The sequence below is a fragment of the Neovison vison genome, chromosome 13, assembly GCF_020171115.1.
Source record: "Neovison vison isolate M4711 chromosome 13, ASM_NN_V1, whole genome shotgun sequence".
In the NCBI taxonomy this organism is placed as follows: domain Eukaryota; kingdom Metazoa; phylum Chordata; class Mammalia; order Carnivora; family Mustelidae; genus Neogale; species Neogale vison.
In genome coordinates, this window is record NC_058103.1 from 96,912,979 (window position 1) to 96,933,354 (window position 20,376).

At 43.5% G+C, this 20,376-nt stretch overlaps 1 protein-coding gene across 1 annotated transcript; it reads left to right on the plus strand.

Moving 5' to 3' along the window:
• Window positions 1–12,610: 12,610 nt before the first annotated feature.
• METTL17 (methyltransferase like 17) lies at window positions 12,611–19,528 on the plus strand. The gene is made up of 14 exons (XM_044230523.1): window positions 12,611–12,708; window positions 12,828–12,981; window positions 13,063–13,197; window positions 14,122–14,203; window positions 14,684–14,765; window positions 15,053–15,126; window positions 15,575–15,669; window positions 16,189–16,259; window positions 16,454–16,561; window positions 17,266–17,334; window positions 18,419–18,469; window positions 18,720–18,812; window positions 19,049–19,236; window positions 19,311–19,528. The coding sequence occupies exons 1-14, from the start codon at window positions 12,628–12,630 to the stop codon at window positions 19,423–19,425; spliced, it is 1,398 nt and encodes a 465-aa protein (XP_044086458.1). The 5' UTR covers window positions 12,611–12,627; the 3' UTR covers window positions 19,426–19,528.
• Window positions 19,529–20,376: the final 848 nt, after the last annotated feature.

Sequence of the window (20,376 nt, forward strand, 5' to 3'; positions counted from 1 at the left end):
GGGGGAGAGGGAGAAGCCAAGTCCCTGCTCAGCAAGGAGTCTGATGTGGGACTTGATCCCAGAGTACTGGGATCCTGACCTAAGCCAAACACAGACACTTAATGGACTGAGCCACCCGTAGAACATTTCTAAACTAATCTCTTTTTGGCCAACAATTCTAAACTTCTGCTCTGAAGGCTTTCTCCCTCTTATCTGTACTATAAAGACACTCTTCTTAAAACGAAAACAACAATAAAACTCTTCTTTGCTTAAAATTCACTAACTATGGGACATTCAGAAAGCCAGCAACACATCTCTTTCAGGAGCTCGTTGTCCTCACTCAAAAAATATTTGATCAGATATTATTAGGAATCACCTATTGCTATATACTTGACTTGGCCAAAGTGCTGAAGATACAGCCAGAACTACCCTAGACCAAGGGTAGTTGGGCCTCACACATAAGAAAGGCCAACGGGGAACTAACACAAACATACAACATAATAAATACATTAAGGGGCGCCTGGGTAGCTCAGTGGGTTAAGCCTCTGCCTTCAGCTCAGGTCATGATCCCAGGGTCCTGGGATCGAGTCCCGCATTGGGCTCTCTGCTCAGAGGGGAGCCTGCTTCCTCCTCTCTCTGCCTGCCTCTCTGCCTACTTTTGATCTCTGTCTGTCAAATAAATAAATAAATAAAATCTTTTTAAAAAAATAAATAAAAATAAATATACTAAGGAACACAGAGGTGCCTCTGTGACTTGAAATCCAGGGCAACCAAGAATCTAAACCTCTGCTTTCATGCCTGACACAGCTCTAATCCAAGGGAAATAGTTCTCCACAGCTCTTGCTTTTACAAGAGGTAAAAGCAAGTTCCTTTTAAGGGAACTATGCATGAGTGACGAGACCGCTTACAGATTGTGTCTCTGCCAGGATAGGAGGCAGGCCTGCTTCCAAGTACTGGAAGGATCTGAGCCACAGAAGCCCGTCAGTAAAACAAAAGGCTGACTTGTCAAATTCTTCCTTTCAGATGGCATGACTGCAGTGCATTTTTATATTGTGATGTATCACGGTGCCAAGCATCTCTTTCCTTCTCTCCCTTCATGTTCCAATGCACAGTTTTGAAAGTACTCACAAATTAGCACAATCCCCCCCAACAGTTGTACATGACAGCTGAAGCATGTTTGGCAATATTCGATTTCTTTACCCTTAAATTTGTACATATGTATTGTGACACTTCATACTAATTCTTTACAAAACTCTATATATCTAGATATTGTTTTAAGAAGTGGCAAAAATAGCAATAGAAGTTACAGAACTTTATATAATAAAATGAAAATAATCCATAACATTTACTGTGATAATCTTAATTTAACAAATGCAACCCCATTTCAGTGTTAGAACATATGTAAAACTCGCAACTCATTTCTAAATCTAAATATTGTTTTATGTTCTTTCCTTTTTTTAAGATTTTATTTATTTATTTGACAGAGAAAGAGATCACAAGTAGGCAAAGAGGCAGGCAGAGAGAGAGGGGGAAGCAGGCTCCCCTCTGAGCAGAGAGCCTGATGCGGGGCTCGATCCCAGGACCCTGAGATCATGACCTGAGCCAAAGGCAGAGGCTTAACCCACTGAGTCACCCAGGTGCCCCTGTTTTATTTTCTTATGAAGGCTTATTTATTTGAGAAAGAGAGAGAGAGAAAGAAAGCATGCAGTGGGAGGGGTACAGGGGAGAGGGAGAGTGAGGCGGGGAGAGAGAATCTTAAGCAGGCTCCATGCTGACCACAGAGCCCAATGTAGGGCTCAGTCTCATGACCCTGAGATCATGACCTGAGCCCAAATCAAGAGTTTGATGCTTAAACAACTGAGCCACATAAGCGCCCTGAATATTGCTCTAAGAACAGTACTGATAATACATTCCCATAACCTTTTAACAGAAAAAAAAATCTTAAAATGGAAATTAATTTTTAAAAATTAATAACTTACAATGATCCAAAAAAAATTAGCTGCTTTGACATATCCATTGCTGTCATAAGAAGAATATAAACTGTGTAAAAACCTAGACTGTGGCAACAGTGATTTTGCTGAAACAAAGGCAAAAAATGAATTTTCAGCTGTGCCTTTAGAAGGCCAATCTGTCTGCCTTCCTTCCTTCAAACAGAAGACATCCTGCATGCCATCCACTCTCTGCTGCCGTCCACCACAGTGGTCACCCCAGGACTTTGGGGGGGTGAAGTGGAGGGATACAATTATACGGACATTAGCTATTCCAGGGACAGAGGATTTGTAGGACTACAGAAAGGAGACTTGAGGAGAAGGACATCAGACTCTGGGGCTCTTCAGATGTTTCTGGGTCAACTATGCTATCAGCATCAGAGGGAAATGAGCAGAGGGTGGGAGATTTCAAGCATGGGTGAGTCATGCACTTTTTGCCCTCTCCCATCCCGGGAGCCCTTACATTCACCTTCAGCCACCTCTGCTTTCAGCCATCAGTGCTTTCTCTCCTTCATGAGCACTTCCTTTCCACTCCCAACAACTTACCAACCCCAGCAGGAACCATCTTCAGTTCGAACCATATCGCTGCAAGAGCGGGAATAAAACTAAAGAATGGCCCCTTAGAACCTCAGGGTCAGGGCACCTGGGTGGCTCAGTTGGTTAAGCGTCTGTCTTTGGCTTGGGTCATGATCTCAGGGTCCTGGGGTGGGGCTCCCTGCTCGGTGGGGAGTCTGCTTCTCCGTCTCCCTCTACCCCTTCCCCCTGCTCAGGCTTTCCCTCTGTCTCTCTCTCTTTCAAATACATAAATAAAATTTTTTTAAAAATCAGGATCAAATAAAAAAAGGACCAATCAGAGCATTTTCCAAAGCTCTGAATCCCCAGCCAGGAGTCTGAGAGGGCTATAAGGGAGCAGATGAATGTGACTTCAGGTGAGTCTGCCGTGAGAAGGATGGAATGCAAATGGGCATGAGAACCATGGACAGGAGCAAGAGCTAAGGTGGCTGGGCCATGGCAACTGGAAGCCAGAGTCAGGAGTAACTTAGGAAGGGAAACAGGACCTGGAGAAAGTTAGGAAGAACCATGAGAACCACAGGAGGGCGCTGCACCCCCATGGGCTAGCCGGGACAGCCTGGGACTAGCACAGTAAAGAGGTCAATCTGGGACAGCAAACCCCCTCTGCCTTGCTCCCCACAGAGAGCATCTCTCCCTCTTCCTAACTCTTGGGTTTCTTGTGCTGACACAACTATAGGAGAGAGACACACAGTCACCACCCACTTCACACACCAGCTCCCAGCAGATACACACACACATTCATGTGGGAACATGTAAATATCAACTCCTCCCAGTTCTGAAGATTACCTTGCTAATAGTGTTTTCTGTGTAGGCAATGTGCTGAGAAGACCTGCCTTCCCTTCCATAATGCATAACAACACCTCTGATTTTGTTTTCTTAACTAGGCTTCACACACAGTATGGGGCTTGAATTTGTAACCCTGAGAACAAAAGTCTCAACATCTATGGACTGAATCAGCCAAGTGCCCCTCACAACAGCACCTCTTGCTGGTCAGGACTGATGCTCTTTGGAGTTCTTTACCTTTTCCTCATGTTTTGCCTCAGCTTAAAAATATCAGGGCGTTAGGATATAAAGGTAGCCTAAATGCCCATATTCGGGTGAATGGGTTAAAAAAATATATCCACACAGTGGATTATTCAGCCATGAGGAAGAAAGATATCCTGACATTTGCAACAACAGGGATGGACCTTGAGCATATTATGCTAAGCGAGATAAGTCAGACAGAAAAAGACAAATATTAGATGATATCACTTAAAAGTGGAATATAAAAAAGTCAACTTAAAAAAAAAAAAAGAGTAAAATGGTGGTTACCAGTGATGAAGGAGAGTTGGAAAGCAGGCAGACAGGGGTAAAGGCCCATACCTCCGGGGGAACCACTCTTAAAAGGATTTTACACCCCCCTGGAAGGAGGCCACCACCCTTTCCCACGAGACAAAAACCTGATCGGAGGACAGGCTCAGGGAGGGTCAATCAGATTAAAATAGCTGCCAACCAGTTCACAAAAGTCTTGAGACTTAGAAACTCTGGTGGCATCTCTCTCAGGTCCCCTCCCTCCGCAGGAGCTTAGTACTATCACTTAGCTATCCTTCAACAAACCTGGCTCTGCTGCCCACCACTCTGTCTGGCCTACCTCTTTATTCTTCGAAGCCGCATGACCAAGAACCTCCGGCACTGAGAAAAAAATCCTGTAACACCAGGGGACAGAGGGTGAGGGGATAAGACTGATGTAGTTTAAGAGTATAAACTTACAATGAGTAGTAAATAAGTCGTAGAGATCTAACTCAAAGTATAATGAATATAGATAACAAAATACTATACTACATTATCCAACTTACTAAGAAACTAAAAGGTAATCATCCCAAAGACTAAAAGGAATGGATAATTATGTAATCTGATAAAGGTGCTAAATATAGCTACAAAGGCAATCATATTACAACATATAAATACATCAAGGTAGCACATTGTACATCTTAAACTTACACAACGTTATATGTCAAATATATTCATTTTTTTTTAAATCAGAGCTTTTGATGATATCCTATCTGTCCTCATCCTAAGTTCATATGTTCTTCCTGATGCCAAACTTTGCCTTCATAAGAAAGAATGACAGGAGATAAAGACAGAAGTCAATTATGGTTCATCTTGGAGAAAAACGTTCTGTACAGTTCCCTGGATGGTATGTGTTATCAGTCAGCCTTCCGAAAAACAACAGAGAGAAAACTGCAATTATCCAGAAGGTGAAGCATTTTTCTTGAAGTGTTCTCAGGGAGAAAGAAACTCATAAAAACCAGTCAAGAATTCTCTGAGCAACCCTGGGATTCCAAACATTCCTCTATCAGTATCACCCACCTGGAGGAAGAGTCCAAAAGTCTAGGTGAGTGTGTGGTCCCCACTGCAGCAAGAAGAGGATTTGATGAGCCTGGAAAGGACCTCAGAATGTCTGATTTAAGAAGCCAGCATTATAAATAACATCTCCATTTTTTTCTTATTAGAGAAGGAACACATTTTCAATACAGAAATGTTGGGAAATTTGGAAAAATTACAAATCTTAAAAACAAAAAACAAAAACAGATCAGCTGTAATCTCGCCAGCCAAAGATAAACATATTCACAAATTTCCAACCAACGTTTTTTCTGATTGTATTTAAAACTAAAATGTGTGATAGGAAACATAGTATTTTATGTTCTGCTTCTTTTTTTTCCTCCCTTTCCAATAACAAGAGAATGTTTTCCCCTCCCCATAAGCTTTCTCAGGGGGTGTATTTTATAGTGGCAGCATTGTTTTCCATCCTAGATTTCCATCACTTACTTATCCTTTCTCTTATTGCTGAGTTATTTGGTTATTCTGTCCACACAGGAGAGCAGCCTGACAGCTGATAACCCTGTCTGAAGTTTTGCCTCAGTGCTGGTGGCCTTTCCCCTCGAGCTGTTTCAAGTGTGTGTGATCACCAGGGTGGGGACCTGTTCTCCTGGAAGTTCTTGTTCTTTGTTTCAGTTTAGAATGCTATTATAAGACAGAAAACTCCATGGAGTAAATCTGAATATCTAAGTAACTTTATTAATCAGTGCATGAATCAGAAAGCAACCCATCTAGTAAGTACAGGGGAGCTCCTAGGAATTGTCAAAATGAAGGGTTTCCATAAGAAAGAGGGTAGGACAAGAAGTTAAAGAAAAGAGAGGATTGTATCAAACCAGGAGGACATGTTGGGGTAGGGGGAACAACAGGGTTTTTATCATGTATATTACTGCACTAGTGCTGATCAGGAAATTTCATATTGACTGTTAAAAGATGGCATTCATTGAATAGATTGAAACTATTAAATTACTTATTCTCTAGAGCCAGGGGGTCTTGGCATCCTGATTTCCAGCACCAGTGGTCTGGAATACACACATGTGGCCTCACCCAGTTACTCTAGCCCCATGGCTCCCTAGATGTTATCTATTGTGCTAGAAGGCTCCAAAGAAATTAACTCCTTGTCCCTTATAAGGAGGACATACACTAAGGTATTTGTAAGATAGGAAAAGGAGGGGGGAAAACAGTTTTTATGGGGTCCCTTCAGTTTCCCTGGCTTAATTAGATCTTCTATTTTACTCAGTTGAATTTTTTTTTCTTCAACAATGGAAAGTGAGTAAGAAGAAAAGACTGTGTATAGCTCTAAGATACACAGAAATGAATCAGAAGGACATCAGTCAACTAATATTGGACACATATTGTAAATCATGTGAATTGTTTAAGTATTTTTAAAAGATGCCCCATTCCCCACTGAAATGAGCTTTTTTTGACAGATGGTTTTTACCTCACCTTGTAAATTATAAAATTCCATTGTTCTTAAGAAATCTCATAAAAAGGGTGATGTGGGAAAGACATTAGGGTTCAAAGCCAATGGCCAAGAAAGAATTCTTGGATGCAAAAAAGGTGGTTTTATTAAAGAATGGGGACAGGACCTGTGGGCAAAAAGAGCTGCCCTGGGGTCATGAGCAGTGGCCCATTATATACTTTCAAGCTGGGAGGGGGTCAGGAATAGCGAAAGTCTCTAAGGAATTTTGGAAGCAAGGTTTCCAGGAAGGACATTAAGGGGGCTAGCTATTGTTGGGGAAAGGTCATTTATTACTGTCCAATAAAACCTTAGTCATGAGACCCTTCAGATGTGTATCAGTGGATATATGCTTGGGGGATGATTGACAATATGTATCTTGGGGGGTAGAGATAAAGGAAGTTCCCAAAGGAATTTTTATAGGTTAAATTAGACTTAAACGATCCTGGGGTTTGGGTTAAGACTGCCGTTTGCCCTTAGCAAAGTATCAACAGCAAGGCGGTTGAGTCCCTAGAGGAATGTCACTCTGCCTCTTTCAAGGACTTGTCAGTGGGCTGTAAGGAGTAAGGAAATTTAATATTTTTTCTTCTGCCTTTGCTTCCCACATCACAGGGGTGCCTGGCTGGCTCGTTCAGTGGAGCATGTGACTCTTGATCTTGGGGTCATGAGTTCGACCTCCACGTTTATGTAAACTTGTTTTAAAACTTGTCTTTTTTAAGAGAAATTATTTTATTTTACTTTTTTAGTAATCTCTACACCCAACAGGGGCTCAAACCCACAACCCCAAGATTAAAAGTTTCTTTAAAGTTTCTTTTAAATTTTTTTAAAGAAAACATGTTTATATCTGAAATGAGTAATGTGTACATGTTGTTTTTGAGAGGAAGGCTATGGAAGAATGGATGAGAGTCTAGGGCCAGACCCCTTGGTGCAGTAACCCCCAGTCCCTGGTAAGAGTTCTAGTGTAAACGCCTGTGCAGCCACACTATCACTGAACACAGAACATCAAGCACTAGTCTCTTGCCCTTCTCTCTCTCTCTCTTTTTTTTGTTTTGTTTTCTTTTTAACACTTTTTCGCACTTCTCATGGGAGAACTTACATCAGGTTTTTTGCAGACCATGATCCCCAGTCTTTGAGGTGACTCCAGCCTCCTTGGGCAAAAATGAGGAAGAAAACCTTGCAGGTGGCTGGCAACAACAGCAGCCTGGCACTGAAACACTAATTGTTCCTGTTAAGTTGGTATGTCTCCCTATTGTCCTACCCCATTCATTCACTTGCTCCCTGCTTAGCTCACTGACAGGTATAAATGTAAATGTTGTATTAGTCAAATGTGTGGGCATATGTCATAAATGTTTTCTCTCAGTATTGCCTGCGTTTTGAAATCCTGAACCTAAGAGTTTTGCATGTAACCTTGAGTTACTACTCAAAATAAAACACATATCCTTCTTCTTGAAGTTCTTGGCCTGCTGAATCCTTGAAAAGCATAAGAGAAATATATAGCAACCTATTCTCAACTTGGCCAATCTAATGAGTCTCTGACACTCTAAGAGAATTCCTAGCCTCATCCTCCTCTCTTGGACAACCATCACCCTGAGACCAGGGTAATTTTTTTTAAGATTTTATTTATTTATTTATTTATTTGAGAGATAGTGAGAGGGCACAGGGGGTGGGGTGGGAGAAGCAACAAAGGGAGAGGGAGAAGCAAGCTCCCCACTGAGTAGGGAACCCAATACGGGGCTTGATCCCAGGCATGACTTGAGCTAAAGGCAAATGCTTAACTGACTGAGCCACCCAGGCACCCAACCAGGGTCATGTTGAATTGCATTCCAGCAACTAAGAAGTCCAGCCAGTTGAAATGCACAATGTCTACTTGCTGAATATGTAACTTGGTTCCCAAAATTATTAACAGGACCTATTAACCTGAATTCCTATTTTGGGATATTAGTATCTTTATTAGTATCTTTATTACCTCCCCATTTCTACACTGCACCAAGTACAGTTTACAAAGCTCAGTCAAATGACAGGAACCGATACATCTTACATTAGAATGAATTTGGTAACTCATTGATAATGACATTTTCCCCTTAATTACGGGGGGGTGGTTGGGAGGATAATGCATCTCAGTTGATTCTCAATCAACCTAAAGTATACTGAGATTCCAAAAATGAACATAAAACACAAGACACAGAATCAATAATCAAAAATAGAAGAAACATTCTTTGGCAGAAGGTGGGGAGCTAATTGTAGAAATAGAGATCATAGAGTCCCATCATAAGCAGAAGTAATACAAAAACAGTGCCTTCTGAAAAATTTCTAAAACACAACAGAAGAGAAGGCATTCTGAAAGTTCTTAAATAGAAAAAGAGGACCACCAGGACCACCAGGACCACCAGAGAGGAATACAGATAACAGTAGTCTGTGAAATTCCACTGAAAAAATAAAAACTACCTTATGGACACCAAGAAACAAAGGGTATTTGAGTCTTTTTACTCATATTTTATTCTTATGTAAAGACAACAGAGATATACTTTTAGATCATCAATATTTATTTAAGTGACATTTTTGAGTGCCCTTGATGTGGCAAGCACTATGCTAAGTGCCGTGTATACAGTGTGAAGAAAATAGACATGTGCCTGCATTTTCCAAATCCTCTCCCCACATACTTTGCTCATGATAATTAAGAAGTATATGTCAAATACTGAGCTGTAAATCTGTGAAGACAGGCTTGAAAGAGGATGTTGCCTATTTATCCAAGTAATAACCAGTAACATCAGTATCCATGTGCCTTAGAAATGAGGAATGGGTATTTCCCAAACTAGTTCAGAAGGGTATATTTGAACTAAGAAGAGAAAATCTTTCTGTTGCAGCAGTTAATTACCTTCAGTAAGAGCCCATCATAACCAGGGACACTGCACATTTGTCATCAAGACTACAGCTTGGGACCTCTTTTGTATCCTGGATCAGTAGATCAAGTGAGAGCAAATCATTTATCAAATCTGGGAAAGAGAAAAGACAAACATCAAAAATGAAAAGATAGTGCAGGTCATCACCATACCAGAGAGGTATAACCAAGAATTAGCTAAACTATGACATTCTATTTAATCACAGTTCAGAACAACTCCCCTAATTGCTGCTGAAGATACTTCAGTAATATCACTTACCCCTGGAAGACAGTACAGGACTAGTGAGAAGAGATGATTGGTGTTTACTTCAGAACAGAAGAAAAGACACAGCACACTCCAGCTCCAAGGGAGAGAGGTGGAGGGGGACAGAAGGGAGAGAAAGAAAGAGGGCAAGAGAAAGAGAGTGTGAGACAGAGGAAGAAAAAGGAGGGAGGGCAGAAGGAGGGGAAATACTGGCTTTCTAAACGCACAGCTAAAGCAACAGCTCAGAGGCATGGGTACCATTCTTCAGGATCCTGGGTGCTTATTGAACAAGAGAGCTCTAAATGATACTGTGCCCCAAATAGGAAAAATACACGGTTCCAGCAACCAAAGAGCAGAAGCAGAAGTGACTCCACTTACCACACCCACTGACCAACTGGGAAATTTGGTACTTTCTTCTCTGTAACTCTGGGCTCTGCAGGGCCAAAGGTCCAGGTCCCCAGAGCAGATGCACTCTTAATCTTTAAAAAATCTTTTAAAAAAAAAGTGGAGGGGCACCTGAGTGGCTCAGTTGGTTAAGTGTCTGCCTTCAGCTCAGATCATGATCTCAGCGTCCTGAGATCCAGCCCTGCATGGGGCTCCCTGCTCAGCAGGGGACATGCTTCTCCCTCCCCCTGATGCTCCCTCTGCTTGTGCCCTCTCTCTCTCTGTAAAATAAATAAATAAAGTCTTTTAAAAAATGGAGTTAATAGACTGTCAGGGTTAAATAGTCCTTATTAGCAAGAGGAAGGATATAGGGCTGCTTTTACACAATGAGGCTGGACAGGATTTCGTGTAGAACCCAAGCCATCTATTTGGGTGCTTCCTAGAATTTCCATGCTCCATTGTAACTGTGAATATGTGCGTTCAGCAATCTCAGCCAGAGAAAGATATGACTGTCAAGGGTTTGGACCCCTCAGGAATGAAGGTTTGGGTCATAATACGAGGCAAGTCACTAAGACCTGAGGACATGTAGTGGAGAGTGAGGGGAAATTAGAATTCATAGTAAAGGAGGGAGTGGATGCGGGCCAGTTGCAGCCCTGAGATCAACTGCAGTGATACTGGCTATAATTTGCCGCATTAACCTCCTTCTTCTAGTTTCTCTTTAGGAACAGAGGCCCATATGAAGGTTGAAGGAATTGTCCCTTGAACCCGTCTGGAAAAGTAGATTTTTGTGGCTCTAGGCAGCTATGAAAATGCACTCCTCAGATCTCCTGCCATGGGGATCATAATTGACGATGGCTCCAATTGCCACACTGAATCTGCTACACTTCCCATGGTCTGTCCTCAAAAAGTCAGTGCAGCAGGGATACTAAGTCAACCCTGTCTCTGCCCAATGTAGGATGCCTCTAACGTTGGGCTCAAAGATTCTCCACTGGCCTGGCTGAAACTCTTAGAACTGTGCATATCCAACCTGTTTTACTTCCCGCCCTCTTTCACAGAGCTCAAACTTGATTCCCACTCTAACAGTTCTTCCTGCCTCCTCTGGTTTCCTCTTCCTTTCCCCCCTCATAAGACTCCTTCCAGGGCACTCAGATTATAAAGCCAAAGTCTCCTTTATTAGAACTGAAACTTACTAACCTAAACGTAAATCAGACACTTAACTCTCTGATGGATATAGTTCCCCATATTTTACCCCATAATTATTATATTTGGACTCTTGCAGTTGCAGCAAAGACAATACTTTCACCCAACCAGTCAGCAGATACCAAAAAAGTTAACATATTCCATAGTTGACCAATATGTTTGCTAACAGAATCAAGAGGGCACACAGCCCAGTGAGTTCATTTTAATGCTACATGTTAATTTAACACTTCAGGACATGTATCATATTGTTCCCAGTTAACTTGCTAAGTTACATTCCAAGGGCCAACAATATCTGGTAGAGTATATGTTTAAAGGTAAAGCTCAGACTTAAAACTGCCCAAGTTTACTCTTTTTATTTTTAAAAAGATTTATTTATCTATCTATCTATATAGCACGTGAGCGGCGGGGTGGGGGGGGGCCGCGGGGGAGGCAGAGGGAAGGAGAGACTCTCAAGCAGATTCCCAGCTAAGCAGGGAACCCAATCTCACAACACTCGGATGACGACTTGAGCTGAAATCAGGAGTCCCTGCCTCAACCAGCCTAGCCACTCAGGGGCCCCTAAACTGCCCAAGTTTAAATCTAATTGTCATCTAACAAGGTTTGTGATCTTGGGCGTGATAGTTAACCATTTGAATACCCACTTTTTTCAACTGCAAAATGGTGTTAACAGAATGTATCTCACAGATAGCAGGGACTAAATGTGGTAATATTACAGTGCGCTTGTCCACTGTATCAGGTATGTTCTAAGTGTTAGCTACTTATCTAAGAGACATCTTAGATCTTAGATAAATACATGTCAGGCATCTGCTGACATGTAGCAGTTTTTTTTTTTTTTTTAGATTTTTATTTATTTATTTGACAGAGACAGAGATCACAAGTAGGCAGAGAGGCAGGCGGAGAGAGAAGAGGAAGTAGGCTTCCTGCTGAGCAGAGAGTCTGACCTGGGGCTCGATGCCAGCACCCTGAGATCATGACCTGAGCTGGTCAGAGGCTTAACACTCTGAGCCACCCAGGCACCCCCAATAGGACAGTTTAATATGGAGAATAATGTCTCAAAACAAACAAACAAAAAAATTGTATCTATTAACTATTAATTTCTGTTATTTTGAGTTGCTTAAATTTGGGTTTTTCTTTATCTTTCCATTACTGAATTCTCCCGTTCTCACACACAGGGACAAAAAATCCCAAGACTTAAGAGGTTCTCCAGAGAGAGAAGCAAGGAACACAGGTAGGTAATACATCCGGAAATAGTCTTTTCCTGTCTATGGCGCTTCTCTAGAGAGCCCAGAAAAGGGCCCGTCCCCACCCCGCCCCTCGACCTCGGAACATCTAGACCAAACTCCGCACAACCCCGACGCCACTACGCCGGGGACTGCTTACACAGGAACCCAAAGCCTGACCCCACCCACGTACCGTTACCCTCCGAGGTGATTTACATACCGGTTGTTTATTGGCTACTATAAGCACTCGCTCTTCTCATTGGCTGACACTGCTCCGTGCGCGTCACGGGTCGCATCATTTCCGTTTCCTGCTAGCCTCCGATGCCATGGCGACCGTGAGGGGACTGAGGCATCTGCTGACATGTAGCAGGTGGCGCCGCGGCAGTGGAGACGCTCCCCAGTCTCGCGTGAGTGTCTGCTTTCCCTGCTCTCGGAGAAACTCTGGATCTCAGGAATAGCCTCTTCCTTAGCGAAGGCCAGAGCCTTCCCTCTGCCCTGCAATCAGCTTTTCTTTCCCGGCCTGCAGACGCTCGCTGCCGTCGTTCCGGGCATATCCCAGGTCGATAACAATTCCGATTTTCTGGGAAAGACGCCCCATCGCCGGCACCCCGGCATCTTGCAGCTGCCATGCATAAAGGTGCCGCCAGCACTGGCTGCCGCTGCGCAGTTCCTGCTGCTCGGTGAGTACCGGTGGGAAGCGGAAACCCGAGAAGCAAACACTGTGTCTGCATTAAGTGATGCGTTTCATCTTTGGCCCATAGAGAGCTCGATGCCCAATGTGGAGAAGCAGGTGCAAGCATTGACCAATTATCTGTGGAGCCGGCGTTTACCTGTAGAACCCCAGGAGTTGCAAAGACGGGCTGTCCATCTTGAGAAGAAATTCCTGGAAAACCCAGGTGGGGCCTAAGAATAAAGAGTAGGCCCAACTGAAATACCGGTGGGAAATTAAGAGCAAGGAATAATTTTACAGATCTGTTTGAGTATCTGTGACAAACAGATACTGCGGTTTCCTGTTTGATTTTCTGGCCGCGGCTGCTTGTTACAGTGATGCCTTGCTAAAACAGAATAGTTTCCGAGGTTGTTCTTGGGATTTTTGTAAAGGTCAGCAAGATACTTCAGTATCCTGTCAAAATCTAGGTCTTCGGGGTTTTATCCTGCAAATCCATTGGATTAGGACGGTTTAAGTTTTTATTAAAGTGAAATAAAATCCCTGTATGGCTCCCTGTCCAGTACTGAAACTCTCTTCAGGAATAGGAGAATGAGTATAACTCATCAAGTTATTTTCATGAGTGTGAGCCCCTTACTACTACAGACCTGCCTTTTATTCATCTTGTGTTCCCTGCGCTTCCCACAGTACCTGGTTCATAGGTGCTCAGTAGATAAAATAGTACTGAGCAGAACACAATCCTGAGATGAGATTTTTCAAACCCCTCTCTTCCCTCTAGGAACATTGGAGATGTCACGTACTAAAGTTTAGGGGGACCTGAGGAAATCCACAAAATATTGTCCTTATCCTATCCTTTTAAATCTTTGAGACACTTCCCTTTAAAAGAGAGCAAAGCCTGTCGGATGGTTTTGATCTTGTTGACTAAACTGCTGGTACAGACAAAATACTGTCTCATGCATTCTGGTGGTAATGGTGGTGGTTGCTGTTATTCTTACCCAAAATTTTTCTCTAGATTTGGCTTTTTCTTAAGCTTTGAGATTTTGCTTAAGGGGAAGGATGGAAATTGCAGAGGAATGGACAAGCAGCATATTCAGATATTGGATCTGAGCCCTGGTCTTCCTAGGTCCTCACTCAGTTCTTGTTCTCACCACAGACTTAGGTCAAGTGGAGGAGAAACTTCATGAAGCCGTGCTGCGAGCCCTGCGCAAAACTACATACCATTGGCAAGAACTGAGGTAAGGGGGGCTAGCAGGGCTGCAAAAAAAATAAAAAATAAAAAATAAAAAAAATCTTGTCTCTAGGAGGAGACTGGGGAAGTGCTATTACACAATTCCTGTTTGAAAAGCCTACCTGGTTTGAAACTCAGGACTTCTCTTTTTTTTTTTTTTTTTTTAAGATTTTATTTTTCTGACAGAGATCCCAAGTAGGCAGAGAGGCAGGCAAAGAGCAGGGGGTGGGGTGGAGCAGGCTCCCCACTGAGCAGAGAGCCCGATGTGGGGCTCAATCCCAGGACCCTGGGATCATGACCTGAGCCGAGGGCAGAGGCTTTAAACCCTCTGAGCCACTCAGGTGCCCCAGGACTTCTCTCTTTTAAGGAGTGAAAGTACTGAGCTGGAGGAGCCCTTTCCAAAGATTTCATTCCTAAAAATCTAGAAGGTTAACTATGGGATGGAGGTTATTTCCTGGTAGGTGTGACTCTCTGGTTTTTCTGGCAGCTACAATGAGAGCCTGAGCCTGGTATATATGGCAGCAAGACTGGATGGTGGCTTTGCAGCAGTCTCCAGGGCATTCCATGAGGTGAAATCCCCTCAGCTTCCAACCCGTTACCATCAGTTCGCTTATCCATAAAGTAGTCTCCTGGGGTATGGTTCTTGGGAAATTGCATGTCTTTATCCTCTGAAAGGGTTTCATGACCCAAGGAATGTTTAAAATCATTGTTTTAAGAAGTTCCCAGTCTATAAAGTATTTACATTATATCTCAAAAAACATTCACATCTCATCTGCTCTGTCATGGTCCCCTAATTCATAGTGGCCCTAAATCAGGGTCTGCTTCCCCTACTGTGGAGTGTTACATATTTCTTCAGATCCAGGCTCGAGTTCCAGAGTTCCAGCCTCAAACCTTAATGGATTTTGGCTCGGGTACTGGTTCTGTCACTTGGTAAGTATCTTACTGTCTCTGTCAATTCTAGCTCTATAGAGCCATGTGTATAACCCTCCAAGAGACTAGGGAACCAGAGGGAGAATAGGAAATTTGGGAACTAGAATGTTTCTTCGCTCAGATTAGGTAAGGCATAAGAAAGTATATGGATTAGGGCCAGAACTTAAAGAAACTTCAAGTGAAAAAAGACCCATGTTTAGAAAGATAAAAAAGGAAAGGAATTTAGTCTAGGGCATAACACCAAGATTTTTTTTTACCTATAAGTAGTTTTCTTGAGTCTGACCTTTTTTAAGGAGTAGTAAATGAAGTAAGAAAATAGCACTGTTAGTTTTTCCAACCATTTTAAGATCATATTCTGTTTCCCAGGGTTGGGGTTGGGGACAGAGGGATCTCTTATAGGGATGACTCTTTGTCGTTAGAAATGGTGATTTATATTTTGCCATCTTAGGGCTGCTCATAGTGCTTGGGGCCAGAGCCTACGTGAATATTTGTGTGTGGACAGCTCAGCTGCTATGTTGGTTTTGGCAGAAAAGTTACTGAAAGGTGAGGACGAAAGATAAGGAAGGGTTTCTTCAAAGTTGAAGGAGTTAAGCAGAGAATGAAAAAGTTGTTTTATTGGGGAGTAGAGGAAGGCTGAAAGTTAAAGAGGAGTCTGATTTCTTTCCAGTGTTGTGGTCAAGCAGAGGGTTGTAGAGGCCTTTGCTGGACTGTGGGGGGGTTGGGTAAGATAAACAGGACAGGCAACCCAGTGTTTCCCTGCCCTTTGTTTTTGTTTTTAAATTTTATTTATTTGAGAGAGAGAATATGAGCCAGGGTAGGGGCAAAGGGAGAAACTGACTCCCCACCAAGCAGGGAGCCCTACCACGGAGCCTGTTGCAGGGCACAGAGCTCAATCCCAGGACCCTGGGATCATGACCTGAGTCAAAGATGGGCACTTAAGCACCTGAGCCACCCGGGTGCCTTGTGGCTTTCTTTAGCCTTGGGACCCTATTTCTTATCGAGAGATCACTTCAGTTTATACCTGTACACTCAAAGTTGCTGCACCTCTGCTTTACTCCACAGGTGGTTCAGAATCTGGGGAGCCTTATGTTCCAGGTGTCTTCTTCAGACAGTTTCTACCTGTATCACCCAAGGCAAGTGCCAATGTTTAGAGTGTAAAATGTGGAATTTGCAGATGGAAGACCGTGGCTTCAGCTTTGCAACCCAGCCTTGAGTGTTAGAAGATAAAACAGAAGAAATATAAGGGGATAGAACTTTGTTAGGTTCTTGGAAGGAGGGTCAGGAGTGGGGATGTCACGTCTCTCACGTTTTTTTTCTTGATTCTCAGGTACAATTCGATGTGGTGGTATCAGCCTTCTCCTTAAGTGAGCTTCCCAGCAAGGCTGACCGCACTGAACTAGTCCAAACCCTATGGCGCAAGACAAGTCATTTTCTGGTGAGCTGAAATTCCTTTTTCCCTTCAAGTTTTAAAGCAGTGTCATGGGTTTCATGCATTTCCTTCTCTCCATCGAAACCTGCACCATTTTTTTTTTTTAAAGATTTTATTTATTTATTTGACAGACAGAGACCACAAGTAGCAGAGAGGCAGGCAGAGAGAGAGGGGAAAGCAGGCTCCCCGCCAAGCAGAGAGCCCGATGCGGGGCTCGATCCCAGGACCCTGGGATCATGACCCGAGCTGAAGGCAGAGGCTTTAACCCACTGAGCCACCCAGGCGCCCCCATTCTTTTTTTTAAGTGTGTTTTTTTGTCTTGTTTTTAAATATTTTATATGTTTATTTGTCAAAGAGAGAGAACACAAGCAGGGTGATATGCAGGCAGAGGGAGAAGCAGGCTTCCCACTGAGCGGAGAGCCAGAGGTGGGGCTCCATCCCAGGACCCTGGGATGATGACCTGAGCTGAAGGCAGACACTTAACCACCGACTGAGCCACCTAGGCGTTCCAAAACTTGTGTTCATTCTTGACCATTTTTATCATGCATAGATCCCTTTGTCCCTCTTTTAGGCTCTCCATTCCCATCTTATGTGGGGATGGCCCTTTCCTTTAGGGCCCTCTGCTGTATCTGTTAATGTCTTACAGAGCTGCTAGCATTTATGTTTTCATGTAATTCAAAGCTTACGTTATTTTCCTTTTTTGTGAACAGGTATTGGTAGAGAACGGAACAAAAGCTGGGCACTGCCTTCTTATGGATGCCAGGGACCTCGTCCTTAAGGTAAGAGTCTTTCTCCTTCTTTCACTCCTGTCCCACCATCTGTCAGTGGTCACTGCTGCTCCCTTAAGACTGAAGAGACTCTGTCATACAATGGTAAGGATGACTCTCAGGGTATTAGGCATATAAAGTTGTTATGATATTGGATAGTGATTAACAAACCAGGACCTGTGGATCAAATCTGGCCTGCCACCTATTTTTTTTTTTTTTTTAAAGATTTTATTTATTTATTTGACAGACAGAGATCACAAGTAGGCAGAGAAGCAGGCAGAGGGAGAGGAGGAAGCAGGCTCCCTGCTGAGCAGAGAGCCCGATGCGGGGCTCGATCCCAGGACCCTGGGATCATGACCCGAGCTGAAGGCAGAGGCTTTAACCCACTGAGCCACCCAGGTGCCCCAACACCTATTTTCATATATGCCATGCTTATTGGTGTATCTCTTGTCTATGGCTGCCTTTTTTTTTTTTTTTTTTTTTAAGATTTTTGTTTGTCAGAGAGAGAACACAAGCAGGGGGAGCTGCAGGCAGAGGGAGAAGCAAGCTCCCTGCTGAGCAAGGAGCATGGTATGGAACTCGATCCCAGAACCCTGGGATCATGACCTGAGCTGAAAGCAGATGCTCAATCAACTGAGCCACCCAGGTGTCCTGTCTATGGCTGCTTTCATACTATAAACAGCAGAGTTGAATAGTTGGGACAGAAACAGATTTTGCCTACTCTCTAGGCCTTTAAAAAAGAGTAAGTGCTCCAACCCCTGATCCAGGGCATTGCTAAGCCTAGAAACTTATCTTTTGGGGACAGTATGAGCCAGTGTATAATCATAAATTTAATTGTCCTGGAGTGGGATTTTTTTGAGAGTAGAGGTTGCTGACAAGGGAAAGCACCATACTATGTGCCAAGTTCCTGCTTTTCTCCTACTACAAAGAGAAGGTTCTTTGTTTGGAGTATTAGAGAACCAGCCAGCTTAACTCAAGGAGCCTAGTTAATAATTATCAGAATTGAATGTTAAAGGAGTCCTCAGTTTACTGAGTAGAGAGATTGAGTTATGAGACTAGACCCTCAGACCCAGCTTAATTTTTTTTTTTATTTTAGGGAAAAGAGAAGTCACCTTTGGACCCTCGACCTGGCTTTGTCTTTGCCCCAGTGAGTATTACTTCTGCCTTTCCCAGCCTGCAAAGATGTAAACTCCGCTGTAGCCAGGAAAAGTGAGAGGGTAAAGCTAAGCCGCCGTCTACTATTTTGTGTCCCTATTCAGTATCTTTCTTAGTTGTTGCCTTGGCTCTCCCTGCCTCCAGCTCCTATGTTCCCATTGCCCTAGCCCTTCTTAACTCTGTCACTCTTTGTTTTTCAGTTGTATGATTCTCTGGGGTTTTTTTGTCTTGTGTGTTCACAGTGTCCACATGAACTTCCCTGTCCCCAGTTGACAGCCTCTAAGCCCCTGGCCTGTAGCTTTTCTCAAGCTTACCACTGCATCCCCTTCAGCTGGGTATGTTTCCTGGGAATGTTAGGGCAGGGAGAAAGTAGCCTGGGGAAACAGGATGATAAGGAGTCAGAGGTGGGAGGAGTTGGAGAAGTCAGAGAAGAGCCTGGAGGTTTGCAGGCTTGGGTGTACATGGCTTATAGAATCTGAAAATGGCTGCAGGGATGGGGGGAGGGGGGGATCACAATTTTTTTTCCCCATCTCTTTTTTCTCCAAATATTCTCTCTGTATCCTTATCTTAGAACAAGAAGAAGCAAAAAGAGGAAAAGTTCTCAATGGTAATTCTTGCCCGGGGGTCTCCAGAGGAGGCTAATCGCTGGCCCCGTATCACTCAGCCTGTCCTTAAACGGCCACGCCATGTGCATTGTCACCTGTGCTGTCCAGATGGACATATGCAGCATGCTGTGATCACAGCCCGCCAGCATGGCAGGTATAAAGAGTGTGACCAAAATTAGGGGGAGGTGGCAAGAAGCTACAGCCCCCATTGACCTCTCTTTTCCATAGGGATTTGTATCGTTGTGCTCGAGTCAGCTCCTGGGGAGATCTTTTACCTGTGATCACACCTTCAGAGTCGGAGCTTCCTCTGTCCCCTGCTGACGACAAGGATTTTCTTACTTAGGCCTGCCAAGGCTGAAGCTCCCTGGTATCCAGGGTGGGAGTACTGGCAGCCCTATGTATGTTTGCTTGAGGCTTTAATAATAATAAAAAGTTTTCAAAGAATAGAAATGGATCTTGTGATTCCTGAAAGATACAGAGATCGGTTGTCATGTTCAGTCCTATAACAGAGAGAATTCTCAAGATACTCAGTGCCTTATCTTCTCACACAGGTTGCAAGCTTTTGAGATACTGCTTCTACCAGGACTTCCCAAGGAAGTAATCCGGGGCAGTAGGGAAAGCCGCCCCCAGTCTCTGAGCGCTGGCTCAGCACATGTCACAGTTGTTTGGTGGGCTACCTAAATAGGGAAGCCGGGCTGCCTGGCCTCTGTGTTTTTCTCCGTCCCTTCCTTCTGTCTTTCTCAGGGTTCATCAACTCCCCCAGAGTTTGCCTGATACATTTTCCTCAAGAGCCGATCCCATCAAGACTGAATTTTCCATCTCCACCCCTGTAGCTCTAGGCAGGATCCTTCCATTTGCTTGGTTCATTTCTCGGATTTTCGCTAGGTCTTGCTATTTCAGAGCTAGAGAACCTTTCTTTGTCTTAAAATTCTCAGGCCCTCTCCCTCAGTACACATGGTTCTGACTTAAAGTGGCTTGATTTTCAAATTTTCAACTTCAAGATGATATGAAAGTGAGGCACATTCAGTAGAAGCCAGACTTTGAATTTTGAGTTTGGCTCTTCTCTCAGGTCAGCAGTATGTGGTATGATAGTCCCTTGTGATGCTGGGCAGCCGCAGCTCCCAGGCAATCGCTCCATCACGAGGGTAAACGGCTGGCACACTTCTAACCATTCTGTTTTTCACTTCCAGGACGGTATGTGGTAAATTACATGAGATATCAACACTTTATTACAAAATAAGACTTTGATTATATTATTTTGCCCAACTGTGGGCTAATGTAAGTGTTCCGAGCA